This window comes from Pleurodeles waltl, chromosome 1_2 (assembly GCF_031143425.1).
Source record: "Pleurodeles waltl isolate 20211129_DDA chromosome 1_2, aPleWal1.hap1.20221129, whole genome shotgun sequence".
Taxonomy (NCBI): Eukaryota; Metazoa; Chordata; class Amphibia; order Caudata; family Salamandridae; genus Pleurodeles; species Pleurodeles waltl.
The window spans coordinates 1,284,098,722-1,284,113,709 of NC_090437.1; the positions used below are offsets into that span (position 1 = coordinate 1,284,098,722).

General features: G+C 48.8%; 1 protein-coding gene across 1 annotated transcript in view; it reads left to right on the forward strand.

The window, feature by feature from the left end:
• LOC138250283 (kyphoscoliosis peptidase-like) overlaps positions 1-14,988 on the forward strand; it is a 398,104-nt gene that overhangs the window by 142,410 nt on the left and 240,706 nt on the right. Inside the window, exon 5 of the mRNA XM_069205011.1 lies at positions 5,114-5,305. Coding sequence (XP_069061112.1) covers positions 5,114-5,305 — 192 coding nt within the window. The remainder of the gene's footprint in view (positions 1-5,113; positions 5,306-14,988) is intronic.

Consider the following 14,988-nt stretch of genomic DNA (forward strand, 5'->3'; position numbering starts at 1 on the left):
GCCATATCATCGAGCTCACCTGGACTGACCATGCCATCTTCCCCTTCACAATCTTGGGATTCCCCAACACCGCCCCAAAGGCACCCAGCACGTCACAGCATCGATAGAACAAGGTCTTAGAGCCAATGGGCAGACACCCTTAACACCTCTCGTCTGCACTCCACAACTAACCTCGAACATACAGTCAAGAACTTCTCTGCCTGGATCAAAGAGAGCCCCAACATAGTCACCCCCTGCAAACCCACCAAGTCCACAAGATCATCCAGGAAAGCTAGCTGGTACACAACAGAGTGAAGAACCTTGAACGCACCTGCAAATGATTCAAAGGAAATAGCACACCAGCAGGGAACCGTCGGACCGAACTATATTCAAAACCGCCCTCAACCATTACCACCAACTCCAGAAAAAGATTAAAAGAAGCAAACTGTCCGACTGCATCGAAGCAAGCTCCAACTGTTGCATAGCTATTTTAGCCATGTTTTAGACACGTTGTTTTGATCTTACTAGGCCTGCCGATGGGCACTTTAACCATGTTACATTTTATTCAGCATTGCTTTATTTTTCTAGCAATAGCAATATTTGCAGTGCTGTTTTATTTTCTTTATCTCATTGTACTTTCGCCTAGGACAGCATTACATTCCTAGTAGGACATTTATTTCATTCTGTGCTTTCTCCAAGGCTACAGTCAGATACGGTTGCCAACAAACGTGGTATGCTGTGTCTCCAACATTCGCACAAAACACACACTCATACGTGTGGCCCATTTCTTAGAATGTCAACTGTTTTATTATAAAAACACCCCTTTTGTCCCTGACATGTTAGAGGGAGATTCCAGCCAGATGGCCACGACTGTATGCTGATTGCTTCCCTGCAGCTACTTGCCTAGACGGCCGAACCCCTGATCCACATGTGGATGGTGTCTCTCTAGACTACAGGCTTCCTCTATTCTCCAGGTATGAGGGATGGTGTACCCCCAGGGGGAAAACCGGAAGGGCAGATTAGGCTTATTACGCTGTGCTCTGACATAGTGTAGGTCGGAGAAATATATACATCACTCCTAGTGACAGTATGGTAGGACTGTTCTTGTGTTTTACTCTGTTCATCACCTGCTTGCTTTTATTGTGTTTTATCATCATAGTTATTGCAATACATGTCTTTTTTATCTAGGATGCAGTTACTCCAATAAATCCTTATTGAACTATATTCTGTCTCAGTTGTCTTTGCCTGCAAGAGGTTTTTTTGGTAACTGAGAGAAAGGGATGGGATTTGATCGACCACGATTCCCCTGAGGAGTCTTCTTTTCATGCGCCCAGTTGCCACAATCATCTCGGCCAGAGATGAGGTGCTGCTAGTTAGCCGGAGAACCTGAATTAGGCCGATAGGCGTCATGTGGTGTGGAATTCCACTTAGTGGCCACAATCCATGTGATCCTGTCTCCCAAATCCAGTGGCCTCATTAGCATAATGAGAACCTACGTGACACAACCACAGCAAGGAACTCTTCAACATTGTCAGAGTTCTCCAGCCCCTGAGCCACCAAAAACGTCATCACCCCCACACAGGAACTCTGTGACTCCCTGGCAGATTTCTTTCACAACAAGATCACCACCATCAACAGAAATTTCGAACCCCAGTCCACCAACCTCCTCAGCCATCTCAAGGCCACTGACTAGGAACAGGAACACCCACTCACCACCTGGGACCAACTCACCATGCAAGACACCACAGCCATCACGATCTTAGTTCACTTCGTTTATGCCCTCACCATATTTTCAACCTAGGGAGCAAGAAGTGCAGCAGTGAGCTCGCCATCATCCTCAACACATCGATTGCCATGGCCACCTTCCCAGAAGAATGGAAGCACACAGAGGTCAAGCCTTTACTCAAGAACCCATCCACTGACTCCAACAAACTCAAGAACGTCTGCCCCATCTCCTTGCTCCCCTTCCTCTCCAAAGTCCTCGATAAAGCCATCGGCTGCCAACTCACAGAACACCTGGCGAACCACTATCTTCTGGACACTTCCCAATCTGGATTCTGCACCAACCACACCACAGAAACTGCCCTGATAGCAGCCACAGATGACATCAACTCCCTCCTCGACCAAGGAAAAGTGGCTGCTCTGATCCTCCTCAACCTCTCAGCAGCGTCCGACACAGTATCACACCATACCCTGATCAAAAGGATGCACAACATCAGAATCCGAGGAAACACCTTCAAATGGATCGCCTCCTTCCTCAAAGGAAGAACCCAGAGAATTCATCTCCCACCCATCACCTTTTAACCTCAGAACAACATCTGCGGCATCCCTCAAGATTCATCCCTCAGCCCTACCCTGTCCAACACCTACATGACTCCCTTGGCCAACATTGTAAGATTGCATGGACTAAATATCATATCCTATGCTGACGATAACCATCTCATCCTCTATCTATCAGAAGACCCCTCCACCACACTGATAAACCTCCGCAGGTGCATGACAAACATTGCCGACTGGATGAGAAACAGCTGCCTACCACTAAATACAGACAAGATGGAACTTCTGGTCTTAGGAAACACCTCCCTAGGGAATGACGCCTGGTGGTCTCCCGAACTAGGACCCTTACTGACTACGAACAACCATGCCCACAACCTCAGCATCCTCATGGATGGTAAACTCACAATGAGGAAACAGATCAACGCAGTCTCATCCGCCTGCTTCCTCATCCTCTGCATGCTCCTCAAGATTGTCATTGACACCAAACGCACCGTCACACAATCCCTGGACATGAGCTGACTGGACTATTGCAATGCATTCTACGCAGGAATCACCGCACACCTCCCCAAGAGACTACAGAATGCAGCAGCCAGACTCATTCTAGATGTCGTGAGGCGGACTCATATCACCCCCACCTCAAGGAGCTCTCCTGCCTCCCAATCCAGAAAGATGCCAGTTCTAAATGCTGGTCCTAGCCTTCAAAACCCTCCACAACCAAGGACCAGCTTACAGCAGCCACCAACTCAACTTCAAGCTTCCCTCCAGGAACCTGTGCTCCGCCTCCCTCTGCCTCACCCACACCCCCACATTGGCCAGCAGCAGTAGTGGAGGACGTTTGTTTACGTACTTTGTCGCAAAATCTTTGAACAACCTCCCACTTCACCGACAGACCTCACCTTCTCTGCTGGAATTCTGAAAAGGACTCAAGACCTAGCTGATCGACTGAGCCCTGCAGCATCACTCCCTGTGCCTTGATACCCTCAGGCACTATAAGAGTGCTTTACAAATCTAAACTGATGGATTGATTTATTGACAGTAAAATTTGTTTCACTTAGTTGGTGTATTTAATTATCCAGTAAAGCAATTGCAATATGACAAGTAATTGTACCAGGATATGGAAGTTATACCTCAAGTAGGCTTATACCACCCAGATAAATGACAAAAATGTTTGACTCTAGATAGGACCATTGTGCTCTGGCTGGGATACAGTCTAAAAGCACTGCAGTGTCACTTGGCAAGGGGAAGTGCCTTTGCCACATAGGAAAAGCTAATATTATATATTGGAAATGTGACCCGTAAAGTGTGCCATGTGAGCCCACAAGGACGGGTGCTTAATGTATAAAAATGTGGGTTACTGTATATTGGGAATATTACGTCTTTACAGTGAACAAGTATCCAAGAGATTTTTTTCTACTGGGTAAGTAGCTACATTTTCTATGAAGGGGCCTGTACATAAATGAAATAATTATGTTGTATCTCCACCTCAGAAAATGCTAGCTAAAGTTATTTTTCACATAGCTTCAAAAATTAATTTTATTGGTGAAAGTAAACATTTGATTTTGTTAATGGAAAAATGTAACTTTACGAAAGGCGTCCCAAGGGGTGCTTGTGAGAGAACTGGTTTGGGACCAGTTAGCCTCTCAGCCCTACTCCAGAAGCTCATTACATATTTCTGACTAGGTGTTAAGAACCCTGCTCCCGGAGAACAATGGCTTGGATTCTGGGCCCAGAAAGACAGGATAGGTGCCAACAACAGAATGCACAATGCAGCACACATAGAAACAGGACAAAACGAGGAGAAATAAAGATACTTCTGGTCGTTACACCTTCCCTGAGGAAGTGTAGCAGTGAATTCCTCGGTCTACCACTAATGGCAAGTCTGAGAATGTGCCAAATTCCATGGATGGATGCATGGGAACACCCATGCTCCATCCATGGAACACCTCCCTAGGGCAGAATAATGCAAGGCAGTGATTTGCGCTGCCTTGCGGTATGAAAGGGCGACGCAACAGTATGAAAAATGTGGGCCTAAGTCTTTAGGTAAATCTTTGAACCCAGGCAAGGCAGCTAATTTATTTCAGGGCAAAGAGACTTCACCAGCTGTAGACTCTAGCTGTATCTCACTCAGAGCTTTTGGCACCCAATCCAAGGTTTCATTCGGAACTGAGCAATAACATATCTGACTTCAAGGGACCTTGGGTGGCTGCAGTCTTGGAACTTGCTCAGTAGAAAGACTTTGAACTCCAAAAAGTAGACTAAGTCCCAAGGTAAACATTTTCACTGGTGCAACCTGTTGGTGAAGCCAAACCCAGCTCTATCACTGTTTGAAATCACACAAAGGTCCAAATCAATCTCAAACTAATAATTTACATTAGCACTTTAATTTTTTAGGGTCTTTTGCATTAAAGCTTTAAAATGTATATTTTTTATTTATTTGATTTTGATCATTTTGCTGTCTTTTTGCTTAGTAAACCGTCCTCTATTTTTTTCTAAATTGGTTTTCAAATTTTACTGTCGCATTAACAATGTTGGTGCTGCTTGAACTTAAATCGAATATCTTTGGCATGTTCCCTCTTGCTTGTCCCTCGGTTACCAGGGATTATCTAAGAATTGTGTTTTAGCCTAACCATATTGTGCTTATTAAGTTGGCAGATACCTCTTCTAAGTTTCATAACTCAGTTTGTGTCAGAGTGAGTGAGTGAGAGGCAGAGTGAGAGTGGGAATATGTGTTTGTGTGTGTGTGTGTAAGAGAGAGAGGGGGAGAACTGAGTATCTGAAGTAAGTTCAGGTGTAATTATTTGTATTATATTACTAGTTTCCTCTCACCTTAATGGATTTGTCCTATCTGATACCATAGTGAGATAGGCGTGACCTGCCAGGAGGTGTCAGGCTACAGTCGTGGTGCTGGATACAGGCAAGGACAGAGCTGCCAACAACAGAAATCCAACCACATGTGGAATGCGATGAAGCTGGAAGATGATTGGTACCTATTGGATGCATGCTGGGGAGCCGGAACTGTTGACCTGAAAAACAAGCTGTTCATACCAAGGTATGTAGTGGGTCATGTTCACAAACTCAGGGGCATATTTATACTCCGTTTGCGCCGAATTTGCGTCGTTTTTTTCGACGCAAATTCGACGCAAAACTAACTCCATATTTATACTTTGGCGTTAGACGCGTCTAGCGCCAAAGTTCCTGGAATTAGCGTCATTTTTTTGCGTGAACACCTTCCTTGCGTTAATGATATGCAAGGTAGGCGTTCCCGTCTTAAAAAATGACTCTGATGCTATTGCGTCGGATTTATACTCCCGGGCAAAAATGACGCCCGGGAGTGGGCGGGTCTAAAAAACCCGCATTTGCGCCGGATTTTAGTGCCTGGGTCAGGGCAGGCGTTAAGGGACCTGTGGGCTCAGAATGAGCCCAGAGGTGCCCTCCCCTGCCCCCAGGGACACCCCCTGCCACCCTTGCCCACCCCAGGAGGACACCCAAGGATGGAGGGACCCACCCCAGGGACATTAAGGTAAGTCCAGGTAGGTATTATTATTATTATTTTTTTGTGGCATAGGGGGGCCTGATTTGTGCCCCCCTACATGCCACTATGCCCAATGACCATGCCCAGGGGACAGAAGTCCCCTGGGCATGGCCATTGGGCAAGGGGGCATGACTCCTGTCTTTGCTAAGACAGGAGTCATTTCAATGGGGGATGGGCGTCGTAAAAAAATGGCGCAAATCGGGTTAAGACGTTTTTTTTTGCCTCAGCCTGACTTGCCCCATTTTTAGACGCCCAAACGCCATTTTTCCCTACGCCGGCGCTGCCTGGTGTACGTGTTTTTTTTTCACGCACACCAGGCAGCGCCGGTCGGCTAACGCCGGCTAACGCCATTCAATAAATACGGCGCCCGCATGGCGCTTCAGAATGGCGTTAGCCGGCACTAATTTTTTTGGCGCAAAACTGCGTTAGCGCAGTTTTGCATCAAAAAGTATAAATACGGGCCACTGTTTTGTTAAAATGCATTACTTCACCTGTCCAGGAGATATATGTGAAATTAAACCGTCTCCTGTTGAGGCACACACATGGTAGCTCTCCATCTGGGCTGTTCACAGTGGTGCCTCTGGTCAGAAAGACTCACCCAAACACCAAGGCATTACTCACAACAAGGAGTAGCTGTGACAAATGTGAAGATTCATGAGTGCTGGAGAGGTGAATGAAAGTGTAGTGCACTTTTGTTAAGAGGCGTTCAGGCTACAACCCAATGACCCGATACTCAAGCCTCTACATAATGCGCAATGCCATGCAGGACAAAATGGAAGGTAGCCAAATGTTTGAAGTGTAATAATCATGTGTTCAGAGGTGGTCTCTCAGGATACCTTACTCAGCTATTGAAATGAATGTTTATTGACAGGATGAAAAGAACAGAGTACACGTGGGGTCAGATTTACTAAGGGATCGTATTGCCCTTCCAGTATGTAAGGCGACGCAAGGTAACACAACTTGGATTTACTAAGCCACCTTACGTAGCTGTGTGGTTTAGTAAATCCAAGGTAACGCAAGGCAGCGCACTTCACAGGCTTGCATTACCTTCCATCAGGGAGGCATTCCATGGGTGGAGTATGGGCATCCGCATGCATCCATCCAAGGATGTTGGTACATTCCCAGATGTAAAAAGGGTTGTAAGCCTGGGAATGCCCCAAAATGAGATGCCTTGTAGACCCAGGAGTAACCAGGAGAAATATACTTATTTCTCCTCGTTACTTCCTCTTCTATGTGATGCACCACTCATAGATAAAGGGAAATGTCTTTAAGGATTCTTTCCTGCACAAAAACAATCCTGCTCATAACGCAGCCATTCTTGCACCATCTGGCGAGGGTTCCTGCGTTGGCGCTAGGCAGCACACAGTGCACCAGTGCAGGAGGCAGCAGAAATGCACCATATCTTTGTAAATATGGCTCAATTCGGATTCTTCCCCTTTACATAACCCAGCACATCAAGTTGTCTTCCTGAGCTGCGCTGCGTGAAATGTTCGTAAATCTGCCCCGTTTTTATCATTTTTTAAAGGTATGTGCTGCTAATTTTGCAAAGCCTGTAATATTCTCCAGAATATTCAAGGGAAAAAAAAAAGACAAGCTATTACTAGTTATGTACATTATGATATGATGTGGGATCCTAGAAATTTCACTGAAATATTAGGTATGTATTAGGTATGTATTCTTCTGCCCTGTCTGAGCATGCAGTCCTCAAAGTCTAAGCAATGCTGGCTGAAAAGCTTTGTCCTGTCCCTCGTAGCCTTAAGAATTGTCTCATCTTCCTATTGAAATCTCAGGAATCATGTAGGAACCTTATCAAATCAGGTAGGTTCCAAAGTCTGAAGCCAAGATTCAAAATATTGTCTTCTACTTAGCACTGTGTAGCCTCAACTGAACCAATGCTGCCTTTGGTGAGGATCTCATATGCACTTTGGCCCCATCATGCCTGTGGAGCTCTGCCTCCCTGAGCACTGACACACACCAATACCACCCCATTATCTGATTGTGCAACCAATTTCTCTTAAAACCCAAGCTACCTGGAGGTTGCAAGTTTGGCTCACACAGCAATGTATCGCAGCAAAACAAGCATCTTTGATAGAAAGAAATGGTCATACGAGTCTGACATTGATAATATGGAACTAAGAATTCCTCAGCTTTGAAAACCCTACATGAAAATTAGCAAACCCAGTGCCATTTTTTACCCAGGCACTGCTTGCAAAAATGTTTCCCACGCTCCTAACTGATTTACATAAATAAATTCAAGATTTCTAAAGCACAGAAAATCACCCATGAGGGTCCAAGGTGCTAAATTGTAGGCACGGGGAGATTAAGGGCCACATGTAGCAAAGGTTTGTACCCATTCTGTGTCTATGGGAAAAAGTGTTCGTACATATGGCCCTAAGTGATTTGCCCAGAATCACAGGAAATTGGTCCGAGGCTCGAACCTGGTTCTGCCAGCTCTGATGTCAGCATCTCAAGCTGTTACATCAAACCTCTCCTATGTAACTTTCAGCGCTCAATACCATAAGGAACAAATAAAAATAGAAATGCAAGAAGAGCCCCACATAAAACGCTAAAGTCCCAAAAAAACCATAACAGTTCTCCCCTCCCTTTGTATCCACTAGTGGTCACCAGGCCTAGATTCCTCCTTGCTCGGCTGCTTCCTAAACCTGCTACTTTGAATGATGAACGTTCCACTGTGCATCTAGGCCCATATTATTAAAAGGACACATTTCACCTGTTTGGCCATGGTGCACCTTTAAATAGGTAAGTCAGGTGGAAAAAGAGAAAAATGCCACAATTATGAAGAATGCCTTGCACTTAGGAGGGCAACACATTCAAGTGAAATACGGAGAAGCTGTTTAAAAGCTGTTCTGTTTTCACAGTTTAGGCAGCAACCTGCCTGCACTTTTAAAAGTGACTGGAGATCCCTTTGCAGGCAGATGCAGTGAGTGACTGACTGCACCTGCCTGCAGGGGGATGTCTGTGGGTGAGGGGGGTCAGTGGCACCCTTAAGCCCCCTCCAGAAGGCTGACCTCAGGGGGCGCATTGACAGTGAGTCACAATTCTGTGGTGCAATTTCAGTGTGCCTCTCCCCTCACGTTGGTAATATGGTGGAGTCAAAGTAATTCCTTCATGAGGCCAGGCCAACCATGCAAATGAGGATATGATTAGTATTTCAAGTGGGACCTCACAGTGTCTACATCCCCTTCTGTAATATCAAAGTGACCTTGGGCCTACTCAGGGGAGGGTGACACATACCTGTTGTGTCCCCTGCAAGGATACTTTCTTTAATACCTCTAATGTTCAAAATAGTTTTTTCACTCATAGTGTATATTTCAACTCCTAAAATGGCCTCTTTTAGCACTGAATTAAACTGTAAAAGAAAAAAGAATACAACGATAAACTAGAAATATAGGCCCTCATTACAAACCTGGCGGTTGGTGATAAAGCAGCGGTAATACGCCAACAGGCCGCCAGTAAAAAAATGAAATTATGACCATGGTGGAAACCGCTCATACAGACAGCCACTTTAACACACCGACAGCCACAGCAGTAGCAACAAGCACCACAGTGGTAACTGCCAACAGCCAGGCGGAAGATAATGTACCACCCACTCTATTAAGACAGGCCTATACGCCACCTTTTCAGGGGCGGTACAAGCGACATCAAAAGCACAGCAGAAACAGAACACAGAAGTCAAAGGACTCGCCTCTGGTGACTCAGGGAACAACCACAACGCCATGGAGCCCGACTTGCATATCTTCCCCATGCTTGTATACCTCTTCCTGCATTACGAACATCAACGCCGGCGAAGACGACCACGGTGAGTACGGCCACCTAGCACACAAGGGGGGGGGGAAAGAAAGTGACACACATACGCAACATGCAACATCCCCACCCCTAACACCATACACACAAAAAGATGCAGTAACATTACATATACACCCCTTACCTCTCAGGAATAATGCAAGGACAAAAGGAATTGATTAAAGTGAGTGTAATAAGACAAAATAGTAAAAATAAGTTCTTCAAATACAAAATGTATATACATATTTACAAATGGAGGGACACTGCCCAGTCCTCAATGTCCGTGGGCCACAGGGCCACTACACATCGGCCAAGGCCCCACCTCACTCCTGCAACAACACGGAGAGAACACTGTAGGGGCATCAGGTCAAAAATACACAGGCACCTCAGGGGGACGGGGAAGGGGGTTCACCTCAGCCGGAAGATGGTACAACACCACTGGTCCTGGAGGGGCCAACATGCCCATTACTCTGTCCTGGGGAGTACAAGGCCACAGTCTCTCAAGTGGGTGGTTTGCCCACTGTTTGGTCCTGGGGAATGCAAGACCACAGTCTCTCTAGTGGTTGGTTTGCCCACTGCTTGGTCCTGGGGAGTGCAAGGCCACAGTCTCTCTAGTGGATGGCTTCTCCACTGGTTCAGGAGGGGGCCTTGTCCCCAGTGTGCTTCATCCTGGCAAGGTTTGGGTGAGTGGGTGGCTTCTTCCACTGGTTCTGGAGGGGTCCTTGTGCCCAGTGTGCCTCATTCTGGCGAGGATGGGGTGAGTAGATGGCTTCTTCCACTGGTTCTGGAGGAGGCCTTGTGCCCTGTGATGCAGCACTTGGGGAGTGCAAGGTGACAGACTCTGACCTGGGTGTCACACCTACAGGAATTTGCAGGGGCCAGGACACACTACAGCCCAGTACTACACACTGCCCGCCGGCGGTGACGGCTGCTCAGTGGTGGCAGTGGTCAGGCTGGTGTCGGGGCTGGCAGTGGTGGGGGAGGCTCCAGTTCATCCCCTGCAGCCTCGGACGGCTGCCCACTGGGGCTGCTGCTGCTGGCAGTGGTGCTGGTGGCGGTACTTCCAGTGGTGGGGGGAGGCTCCAGCCCTTCCCCTGCAGCCTCGGACAGCTGAACCGCCATGATTGGTGGTGGAGGCTCAGAATCAGTCCCAGCACCAGGCCTCCAGTCCTTCCTGCCTGCTGGTGCAAGCCCCTTGCCCTTCCCTTTGGCATCTGGTGGTGCCTCCTTGCCCTTCCCTTTGGCAGCTGGTGGTGCCTCCTTGCCCTTCCTTGACGGACCTGGTGCAGGCACACTTTCAGTGCTGATGCCTGGTTCCCTGGAGCCTCTACCACATGCAGTAGCTGCCGACACTACTGTGGCCGTGGACTGGCTGGCTGAGGTGCTCGCCTGGGTTCTGACCACCCTGGCCCGACGTGAAAGACGAGGGAGAAGGGAGTGGTAGGGAAGAGGTCAACGGTGGAGAGGAAAAGCTTCCTAGGGACATTGGGGTGGGAAGAGGGTGAAGGTTTGGGAGTGGAGTGGTTGTAGGAGGTGTATATCTGCTGATTTTGGGTGCAGGTGCATGGGCTGGATGCTGTTGTGAGGTGGATGGCTGGTGGGTGTCTGAGTGCTTGCGTTTGTGTACTTTGGGAGGAGGGGGCACAGACACAGTGGGAGAGGACACTGGGGATGTGTGCATGGATGTGGGGGTAGTGACTGCCAGTGAGGGGTGTGTAGTGATATGCGTGATGGTGATGGAGGTAGGGGATGAGGATGTATTGCATGCAGGTATGAGTGGAGACGCTATTGGAAGGGAGGTGGAGGACGAGGAGGAGGGGGACACCGTGGAGGCAGTGGATGTTGGTATGTCTGCATCTGGATGGTGTTTGTGTGAGTGCCTGTGGGATGATGTGTTGTGCTTGTGTTTGCCTGAGCCACTCCTGTGTGTTGTTTTGTGTGCATGCTGGTCTGCCTGTGTGCTTGGGATAGGTTGGGGTTGAGGGAAATGGGACTGGGTAGAGGAAGTTGGAGGGGGGAGGCTAGAAACAGGGACAGTGGCTGCCATCAGAGAGGAGGCCAGAGCCTGGATTGATCTCTGTTGGGCCTCCATGACCGAGTGAATGCCCTCCAGGAATGCATTAGTTTGTTGCAAATGGGCTACCAGCCCCTGGATGGCATTCACTATGGTTTAACGCCCAACAGAGATGGATCGCAGGAGGTCAATAGCCTCCTCACTCACCGCAGCAGGGCTAACTGGGGCAGGGACTTAGGTGCCTGGGGCGGAGATGCCCACCCTCCTAGGTGAGCGGGCACAGGAAACACGCTGAGGGGCTGCTGGGAAGGTGGTGCTAGTACGAGGGTGGAAGCTGTACCTGTAGTTGGGGTGGGCACAGAGGTGTCCGCCAACACCAGGGAGCTTCCATCGGAGGAGGTATCACTGTCAGAACTGTCCCCTCCAGTCTCCGCCGTGGTGCTCCCCTCGCCCTCCATCCCACTGATGCCCTCACAGTTGGTGGATTCGGCCTCATGGGCCCTGTGGGATGCAGCTCCCTCCATCGCCGGTGCCTCTGCTCCTCCAGATGATGCTAATGCACATAAGGACAGGGTCACAAAACAAAAGGGGGGAAGAGACAAAGGATACACTTGGTCAATGGCTGCTCCAACACCACCCTTAGCGTACATGACACACACACAGGCAACAGCCCTATGCACTAGGCAATGCACAAGCAGTCACAATGCTAGTCACAGGCCAATGACAGCAATACCTGACGCCAATAGCAGCATACCTGAGATCCACAGACCCCTGCCCAGTAGTGGATGCCTACTAGCTTGGTAGGAGGTGGTGTTCATCAGACCCTGCCCAACATGGGACCTACCCTTCAATGTCTGGCCTGGCCTAAGGACACCCACAAGCCCACATCCCCCACCCCGAGACCGACCCTCCACGTGCAAATAGTATATTGGGAAACTGTGCTTACCCCCTTGTGGCTGCTGTGATGCCCTCAAGAGTCCATCCAGCTCCAGATAGGCCATCACCAGTATGCGGGCCATCATGGGGGTCAGGGTTCGATGGGCACCCTTTCCTCGTTGGGGCCTCCGCTGTCTTACTTGCCCAGCGTCTCAGGTCCTCCCACCGTTTGCGACAATGGGTGCGCCGCCTGCTGTAGACCCCCAGGATCTGCACGTCCTTGGCAATGGCACACCATATATCCTTTTTCTGATGGGCACTGACCTGCAGAGAAATACACATAGAAAAAGGTATCAGTCAGACCGTCCGGCCTGTTACACTCATGGCCCACCATAGCCCTCACATCCCCTTATGCACAGACATTGCCCACCATACATGCAGCACGCTGCCCAGGACCCTCTCACCAAGCCCCCCCCACACCAGGCCCTCACACAGCACTCCATGCATTCATGCCCCATGCATCGTGCTCACAGTGTACTCACCTGTTGGTCTGGAGGCCCATACAGCATTCGGTACTGGCGTAGGACCCCATCCACCAGTCTTTCCAACTCCGCAGCGGTGAAGGCAGGGGCCCTTTCCCTAGTGACACGAGCCATGGTCGGTTCCAGACACAGGTCACAGCAGCACTTGCAGTGTAGGTCCTCTCCTGTTGAAGGTCAGGTAGCAAGTGAGTGAACAGATAGAAAATGGCGGTCACGTCCACGGCGGTGCATACCGTCACCACTGGTGTACATCACCATTGGCCACCGTAACCCATATGGTCCAATGACAACCAATAAGGAGTTGCATGGTGGTACTCGATCGCCTCCCGCAACGGCGCACACCGTCAGCGGCATTACCTCATTTCCACATGCCCACCCACACAGGACAGGCAGATGCCATTTCAGGGGAGGGGCAGGCAATGGCACCTAACTGCGTCACAGTACAGAAAGGCACCATTTGGGCCTATCCAACAATATACTGTTACAGTCACAACATGCAATGCAGTGTAATGTTTGGAAATGTGGAATACTGACCAGCTGCTCCCTGGTTTGCCTCCTAGATTACAACCGCTGCGGATGAATAGGAGATGGAGACATCCCCCGTGTACAGACCCCTGGTGGACTTGGCAACAATGGAGGACAGGCACATTATCCTCAACTATAGACTGGACAGGTCCACAATTAGATCTGTGTGCAAAATTGGAGCCTGACCTGATATCTGATATCCGTCAGCCCACCGGGACCCCCCCTCTTGTGCAAGTCCTATCTGTGCTCCATTTCTTGGCAACTGGCTCCTTCCAAGTGACAGTGGGTGGGTTTGGAAGCAGGAATGTCACAGCCCATGTTCTCAGTAGTGCTGATCAGAGTGTTGTCTGCCCTGAATAAACACATGCACAGCTACATTGTTTTCCCCCAGGTGGAGGATTTGGCCACAGTGAAAGCTGACTTCTATGCAATGGGACATATACCCAACGTCATTGGGGCAATCGATGGAACACATATTGTATTTGTCCCCACCCCTTGGAGAAATGAACAGGTGTTCAGAAATCAAAAGAGCTTTCACTCGATGAATGTGCACATAGTGTGCCTGGCGGACCAGTACATCTCCCATGGTAATGCAAATTATCCTGGGTCAGTGCATGATGCCTTTATCCTGAGGAATAGCAGCATCCCATATGTGATGGCTCAACTCCAGAGGCACCGGGTGTGGCTAATAGGTGAGCCCTGGTTCCCACCCAGTGGATGTTGGTGTACGGGTATGGTGTTGGCTATAAGGGTTAGTGTGTGTCCAACAGGTATCCTTCGATATTTGCAGGTGACTCTGGTTACCCCAACCTCTCATGGCTACTGACCCCAGTGAGGAATGCCAAGACAAGGGCAGAGGAACGTTACAATGAGACACATGGGCCGACAAGAAGGATTATCAAGAGGAACTTTGACCTCCTGAAGGCCAGGTTTCGTTGCCTCCATCTAACTGGTGGATCCCTGTACTACTCACCCAAGAAGGTCTGCCAGATAATCGTGGCATGCTGCATGTTGCATAACCTTGCCTTGAGACGCCAGGTGCCTTTTCTGCTGGAGGATGAGGCTGGTGATGAGCGTGTGGCAACAGTGGACCCTGTGGACAGTGAAGATGAGGATGAGGACAACAGAACAGCAATAATATGACAGTACTTCCAGTGACACACAGGTAAGACACTGAAACTTCACTTTACATTGGCAGTTTTGTGTTTGACATTGTACATGGCAGGCAGATTCTCCCAATTCTATGGCCACTTACTGTACCCTTTGGCATCTCTATTTTCAGATATCTGTCCCCCACTCTGGCACCTGGTGTGTTGACTGCAGCCTACTACAGGTCATTCCTATGTACACATTCCTGTACAGTTGTATTGCAGTGTTTAAAGCTTGTTAAACAAATACATAGTTCTATCAATCGACAGCCTCCATACTTGTATTTTTTT